The 8,047-nt window shown below is 50.2% G+C and overlaps 1 protein-coding gene across 1 annotated transcript in view; it reads right to left on the bottom strand.

Annotated features, from left to right (window-relative positions):
* Positions 1-3,502: 3,502 nt before the first annotated feature.
* The window catches only part of LOC136787607 (olfactory receptor 14J1-like), a gene marked incomplete at its 3' end in the record, with an annotated part of 29,499 nt that continues 24,954 nt past the window's right edge, over positions 3,503-8,047 (bottom strand). The window contains exon 3 of the mRNA XM_066984920.1: positions 3,503-3,518. Coding sequence (XP_066841021.1) covers positions 3,503-3,518 — 16 coding nt within the window. The remainder of the gene's footprint in view (positions 3,519-8,047) is intronic.

Genomic DNA, 8,047 nt, shown 5'->3' with positions numbered 1-8,047 from the left:
ATCACTATTATTATTATTATTGTTATTATTATACTCCTGTCTTAATAAACTGTCTTTATCTCAACTCACCAGCTTCACTTTCCCATTTCTCTCCCCCATCCCAGAGAGGGAGGGGATAGGGTGAGCGAACGGCTGTGTGGTGTTTAGCTGCCAGCCGGGTTAAACCACAACAGCCCTTTTGGCGCCCAACGTGGGGCTCGAAGGGTTGAGATATCGACAGATTTGACCTGAGTGTATTAAACTAAAATTGGTATAAGTATTGGACCTGCTTAATAGTTGCTAGTCACGATGTTGATTACCTTAATCTCCGGTCTGCTGTGCCTGTTTTCCAAATTGAGTTTTATAGCGCGTTACTTTCTGTATGTGCTCCCTGTTGCACTGTTTATCCTTTCCGGGCCCTGGTTTAAGATTGTTATGGTACTGTGCGGTGTAACAATGGCTTATGAAATGATGAAATATCTGGTCACAACTCTAACCTGGTATTTGTACTCAGCACTGACGTCGACTCTATACTTTGGAAACCATATCTCGGAAACTATTAGCAATTACACCTATTGCCTGTTTTCGTTAGGGAGCCAATCTGTGAAGGGGACAGGGGAAGACATGTTTCCCTACCTGTTCACTCTCCCTTTCTCCTTCACCACCCTCTTATCCCCCGAGCTAGTTATGGTGGTTCTCCGAGATGTTGAATATCCTTGGGATACTCAGACCAGCCTGCTCTTGTTGTTATGTCTCCTGAATACGCTTCAGGTTTTGTTGAGGGTTAAACAACTACTTAGGAATCTCATCCGGAGATCTGTCTTGAGGTGGGATAGTTGCGAGTGGCAGGGAGTGTGGGAGGATATGGGCAGGTTTCTAGAGCAGTGGTCACCTCCAGTGTTTTGGACATTCACCCCTGAACAACTGCAAAATCCTAAAAAGCTGGCAGAATGTTTGAAAAAAGGTGTCATGACTCTGGCAGTTCCAAAGTGACACAAATCACTGTAGCGTGCTGGGGTCTGGCTTGTTCCTATCGAGCTGCAATTGATGCTACTATCAACCTAGCTCCAGCTCCTGCAGCTGCTCCAGCTCCTGCAGCCACTCCAGCTCCTGCAGCCACTCCACTTCCAGCTCCTGCAGCCGCTCCAGTTCCTGCTCCCGCAGCCACTCCAGCCCCTGCAGCAGCTCCAGCTCCTGCAGCTGCCCCCACTCCTGTGGCTGGGTCAGAGAAAGGAGCTGTAGCAGTGCAAGTTGCCCCCGCAGAGGGTATTCCAACCCCTGTGGCAGACCCTGTGGCTGGGTCAGAGAAACAAGCTGTAGCAGCGCAAGTTGCCCCTGTAGACAAGGTGAAAAAATGGTATAGAGACTCAGGTAGTTTAGAACGCAGACAGTCTTCTGCTAGGTCTGGGTATAGAGAAGATGAGGCTGGGCCATCAAAGGTGCAGGAGACTGAAGATGAGGATGAGGATGTCGAAAAATCAACATTAACTACCCGAACTCTATACCAGCGTGAGCTACGAGATGTGCGAAAAGATTTTGGTCGCTGTATAGGTGAGCAGCTTGTCACCTGGCTGCTCCGGTGCTGGGACACCAGAGCCAATTGTGTGGAATTAGAGGGCAGGGAAGCCAGGCGGCTGGGATCCCTTGCTAGAGACGCAGGCATTGACAAAGCAATTGGAGATGGAGCACGATCTCACAGCCTCTAGAGGCGTCTCCTGTCAGCTGTGAAGGAAAGGTATCCCTTCAAGGAAGAACTTGTATGTCTACCAAGAAAATGGACCACCATGGAGAAGGGAATTCAGTACCTGAGGGAATTGGCCATACGGGAAGCAATATATAAAGACCTAGACGACGCACAAACATCCACAGATCCAGATGAAGTCCAGTGTACACGACCCATGTGGCGGAAGTTTGTACGGAGTGCACCATCATCATATGCCAGCTCATTGGCAATACTAACCTGGAAAGAGGATGAGCAACCCACAGTGGATGAAGTGGCTAAACAACTCAGGCAGTACGAAGGAAATCTCTCCTCTTCCCTACAGGCCTGTGGAGAAACTCTCTGAAGAGGTCCACCAACTTAAAGAGAATTTATCTTCCCCTCCACCTGAATGAACCAGTGTCCACCAGCTAAAAGAGAATACTTTGGAGAAACTTTCTGAAAAGGTCCACCAACTTGAAGAGAGTTTATTTTCCTCCCTACCTGTTCAAACCAGTGTCTCAGCTATTAGGGGTAAACGTTCATCTATGCAAGGAAGACAATATGGTGGGCACACACACCGCGCCACCCTGTGGTTTTACCTACGTGACCATGGAGAGGCCATGAGAAAATGGGATGGAAAATCTACTGCGACCCTAGAGGCACGGGTACGTGAATTGCAAACGAAAACAATTGGGAAAAAGGGGTTCTCTGAAAAGTTTGCTGCTCCAACTTCCAGCAGGCAGTCCTTTAAACACAGAAATGAAGATTCTGACCAGGACTAGAGGGGCCCTGCCTCCAGCCAGGGGGAGGAAAGGGACAATCGAGTTTATTGGACTGTTTGGATTCGATGGCCTGGCACGTCAGACGCACAGAAGTATAAGGCTTTGGTAGACACCGGTGCACAATGTACTCTAATGCCATCAAGCTATAAAGGGCCAGAGCCCATCTGCATTTATGGTGTGACGGGGGGAATCCCAGCAGCTAACGGTATTGGAGGCTGAAGTGAGTCTAACTGGCAATGAGTGGCAAAAGCACCGTATTGTGACTGGCCCAGATGCTCCGTGCATCCTTGGCATAGACTATCTTAGAAGAGGATATTTCAAGGACCCAAAAGGGTTCCGCTGGGCTTTTGGCATAGCTTCCTTAGAGACAGAGGACGTTAAACAGTTGTCTACCTTGCCTGGTCTCTCAGAGGACCCTTCTGTTGTGGGGTTGCTGAGGGTTGAAGAACTGCAAGTGCCGATTGCTACCACAACTGTGCACCGGCGGCAATATCGCACCAACCGAGACTCCCTGAGTCCCATCCATAAGCTAATTCATCAACTGGAGAGCCAAGGAGTGATCAGCAAGACTCATTCACCTTTTAATAGTCCCATATGGCCAGTGCGAAAGTCTAATGGTGAGTGGAGACTAACAGTGGACTATCGTGGCCTGAACGAAGTCACGCCACCACTGAGTGCTGCAGTGCCGGACATGCTAGAACTCCAGTATGAACTGGAATCAAAGGCAGCCAAGTGGTATGCCACAATTGATATCGCTAATGCATTTTTCTCCATCCCTCTAGCAGCACAGTGCAGGCCACAGTTTGCTTTCACTTGGAGGGGAGTCCAATATACTAGGAATCGGCTGCCTCAGGGGTGGAAACACAGCCCTACCATTTGCCATGGACTGATCCAGTCTGCGCTGGAGCAGGGGGAAGCTCCTGAACACCTGCAGTACATCGATGACATCATTGTGTGGGGTGACACTGCAGAGGAAGTTTTCGAGAAAGGGAAGAAAATAGTCCAAATCCTTCTGAAGGCCAGTTTTGCCATAAAACCGAATAAAGTTAAAGGACCTGCACGAGAGATCCAGTTTTTAGGAATAAAATGGCAAGATGGACGTCGTCAAATCCCAATGGATGTGATCAACAAAATAACAGCTATGTCTCCACCAACTAGCAAAAAAGAAACACAAACTTTCCTAGGTGTCGTGGGGTTTTGGAGAATGCATATTCCAAATTACAGTCTGATTGTAAACCCGCTCTACCAAGTAACCCGTAAGAAGAATGCTTTTGAATGGGGCCCTGAGCAACGACAAGCCTTTGAACAAATTAAGCAGGAAATAGTTCATGCAGTAGCCCTCGGGCCAGTCCGAACAGGACCAGATGTAAAGAATGTGCTCTACACCGTAGCCGGGGAGAATGGCCCCACCTGGAGCCTCTGGCAGAAAGAACCTGGGGAAAGTCGAGGTCGACCCCTGGGGTTTTGGAGTCGGGGATACAGAGGATCTGAGGCCTGCTATACTCCAACTGAAAAGGAGATATTGGCAGCATATGAAGGAGTTCGATCTGCTTCGGAAGTGGTCGGTACTGAAGCGCAGCTCCTCCTGGCACCCCGACTGCTGGTACTAGGCTGGATGTTCAAAGGAACGGTTCTCTCTACACATCATGCAACTGATGCTACATGGAGCAAGTGGGTTGCACTGATTACTCAGCGGGCTTGAATAGGAAACCCCAGTCGTCCAGGAATCTTGGAGGTGATTATGGCCTGGCCAGAAGGCAAATACTTTGGGATATAATCAGAGGAGGAGGTGGTCCGTGCTGAAGAAGCCCCACTGTACAACAAGCTACCGGAAAAAGAGAAGAAATATGCCTTGTTCACTGATGGGTCCTGTCGTATTGTGGGAAAGCATCGGAGATGGAAAGCTGCTGTATGGAGTCCTACACGACGAGTTGCAGAAGCTGCTGAGGGAGAAGGTGAATCGAGTCAGTTTGCAGAAGTGAAAGCCATTCAGCTGGCTTTAGATATTGCTGAACGAGAAAAGTGGCCAGTTCTCTATCTCTATACTGATTCATGGATGGTAGCAAATGCCCTGTGGGGGTGGTTACAGCAATGGAAGCAGAACAACTGGCAGCGCAGGGGCAAGCCCATCTGGGCTGCGGCATTGTGGCAAGATATTGCTGCCCGGGTAGAGAACCTGGTTGTAAAGGTACGCCATGTAGATGCTCATGTGCCCAAGAATCGGGCTACTGAAGAACATCAAAACAACCAGCAGGTGGATCAGGCTGCTAAGATTGAAGTGGCTCAGGTGGACCTGGACTGGCAACATAAAGGTGAATTATTTATAGCCCGATGGGCCCATGACACCTCAGGCCATCAAGGTAGAGATGCAACCTACAGATGGGCTCGTGATCGAGGGGTGGACCTGACCATGGACACTATAGCACAGGTTATTCATGACTGTGAAACATGTGCTGCAATCAAGCAAGCCAAACGGTCCAAGCCTCTTTGGTATGGAGGACGATGGCTGAAATATAAATATGGAGAGGCCTGGCAGATTGATTACATCACACTCCCTCAAACCCGCAACGGCAAGCGCCACGTACTTACAATGGTGGAAGCAACCACCGGATGGCTGGAAACATATCCTGTGCCCCATGCCACCGCCCGGAACACTCTCCTGGGCCTTGAAAAGCAAGTCCTATGGCGACATGGCACCCCAGAGAGAATTGAGTCAGACAACGGGACTCATTTCCGAAACAACCTTATTGACACTTGGGCCAAAGAACATGGTATTGAGTGGGTGTATCACATCCCCTATCATAGAATCATAGAATCATAGAATATCCTGAGTTGGAAGGGACCCTTAAGGATCATCAAGTCCAACTCTTGATACTGCACAGGTCTACCCAAAAGTTCAGACCATGTGACTAAGTGCACAGTCCAATCTCTTCTTAAATTCAGACAGGCTCGGTGCAGTGACCACTTCCCTGGGGAGCCTGTTCCAGTGTGCAACCACCCTCTCTGTGAAGAACCCTCTCCTGATGTTGAGCCTAAATTTCCGCTGCCTCAGCTTAACCCCGTTCCCGCGGGTCCTGTCACTGGTGTTAATGGAGAAAAGGTCTCCTGCCTCTCGACACCCCCTTACGAGGAAGTTGTAGACTGTGATGAGGTCTCCCCTCAGCCTCCTCTTCTCCAGGCTGAACAGGCCCAGTGACCTCAGCCGTTCCTCATATGTCTTCCCCTCCAGGCCTTTCACCATCTTCGTAGCCCTCCTCTGTACACTCTCCAACAGTTTAATGTCCTTTTTGTACTGTGGTGCCCAGAACTGCACACAGTACTCGAGGTGAGGCCGCACCACCGCAGAGTAGAGCGGGACAATCACCTCCCTTGACCTACTAGCGATGCCGTGCTTGATGCACCCCAGGACACGGTTGGCCCTCCTGGCCGCCAGGGCACACTGCTGGCTCATATTCAACTTGCTGTCCACCACGACCCCCAGATCCCTCTCTTCTAGGCTGCTCTCCAGCGTCTCATCGCCCAGTCTGTATGTGCAGCCAGGGTTTCCCCGTCCCAGGTGCAGGACCCGGCACTTGCTCTTATTGAACTTCATGCGGTTGGTGATCGCCCAGCTCTCCAACCTATCCAGATCCCTCTGCAAGGCCTTTCCACCCTCATTCGAGTCCACAACTCCTCCAAGTTTGGTGTCATCAGCAAACTTGCTCAAAATACCTTCTATTCCTACATCCAGATCGTTTATAAAAATATTGAAAAGTACCGGCCCTAAAATGGAGCCTTGAGGGACCCCACTGGTGACCGCCCGCCAGCCTGACGCAGCCCCATTTACCATAACCCTTTGGGCCCTGCCCGTTAGCCAATTGCTCACCCATCGTATGATGTTTTTATTTAGCTGTATGGTGGACATTTTGTCCAGTAGGATCCTATGGGAAACTGTGTCAAAAGCCTTGCTGAAGTCCAAAAAAATCACATCAGCTGGTTTCCCTTGGTCCATCATACGGGTGATCTTATCATAAAAGGAAATCAGGTTAGTTAGGCAGGACCTGCCCTTCACAAACCCATGCTGGCTGGGACCAATGACTGCTTTGTCCCCCAGGTGAGCCTCAATAAGTTCGAGAACCATCTTCTCCATGATTTTACCAGGCACTGACGTGAGACTGACAGGACTGTAATTGCTAGGGTCTTCTTTCTGACCCTTCTTGTAAATCGGCACAACATTTGCCAGCTTCCAGTCTACCGGGACCTCTCCAAATTCCCAGGATCGTTGAAAAATAATTGAGAGAGGTTCCGCGATGACGTCCGCCAGCTCTTTCAGCACCCGGGGATGAATCCCATCCGGACCCATGGACTTGTAGGGATCCAGGTGGAGTAGCAAATCCCGCACACGTTCAGGGTCGGTTGGGAGTTTGTCATCCCCACCGTCCCGGTCCTCTAGCTCAGGGCACCCTGGGTCCCGAAGCCCATCATCGGCATTGAAGACAGAGGCAAAGAAGGCGTTAAGCGTCTCTGCTTTGCCTATGTCATTGTCTGTGAGGAGACCTTCCCTATCAAGGAGCGGCCCTATGTATTCTTTAGTTCTCCTTTTTCCATTCACATATCTGAAAAAGCCCTTTTTATTTTCTCTCACAGACACAGCCAGCTTCAACTCTAGGTGTGCTTTGGCCACACGAATTTTCTGCCTACAAACACGAACAGCATCCCTGTATTCTTTCCATGACACCTGGCCCTCCTTCCAGTAGCGAAACCCTCTCTGTTTCCGCCTAATCTCCATTAGAATGTTCCTGGTCAGCCACGCCGGCCTCCTGCCCCGCCTGCCTGACTTGCGATATTTAGGAATTGCCTGATCTTGTGCTTCTAGGAGGCATCGCTTAAAGAACGACCAGCACTGGTGGACATCGAGGCCTTCAAGAGCAGTTTCCCAGGGGACCTTGCTGACTAGTTCCCTGAGCAGCCTGAAGTCCGCTTTCCCCATATCTAGGGATGAGGTTTTGGTGGCACTTTTCCTTCTGTCACCGTAAATTTTGAACTCAACCACTTCATGGTCGCTATGACCAAGGCGGCCACCAATCACCACATCTCCCACCAGTCCCTCTCTGTTTTCTAGCAACAGGTCTAGGAGGGCACCTTTCCTAGTTGGCTCCGTTAGCACCTGCACCAAGAAGTTATCATCTAGGTGCTTCATGAACCTCCTGGACTTGCTCGTGTCAGCCGTGTGGCACTCCCAGCTAACGTCTGGCAAGTTGAAGTCCCCCATAAGGACAAGGGGAGTTAATCTCGAGGCCTCTCTTAGTTCTGTAAAGAATAATTTATCGGCGCTATCGTCCTGGCCAGGCGGTCTGTAATAGACTCCCACAACGACATCCCCTTTATTCGTTCGTCCCTTGATCCTTACCCAGAGGCTCTCAACTTTGCCATCTCCGACCTGAAGTTCCACACAGTCCAGCCCCTGCTTCACATACATCGCCACCCCACCACCTCGCCTACCCTGCCTGTCCCTCCTGAAGAGCCTGTAACCATCTATCGCAACACCCCAGTCACAGGACTCATCCCACCAGGTTTCGCTTATGCCGATGATGTCGTAGTTGCG

The sequence above is a fragment of the Anser cygnoides genome, chromosome 30 (genome assembly GCF_040182565.1).
Source record: "Anser cygnoides isolate HZ-2024a breed goose chromosome 30, Taihu_goose_T2T_genome, whole genome shotgun sequence".
Classification (NCBI taxonomy): domain Eukaryota; kingdom Metazoa; phylum Chordata; class Aves; order Anseriformes; family Anatidae; genus Anser; species Anser cygnoides.
This window is presented reverse-complemented; position numbering and strand designations above follow the sequence as displayed.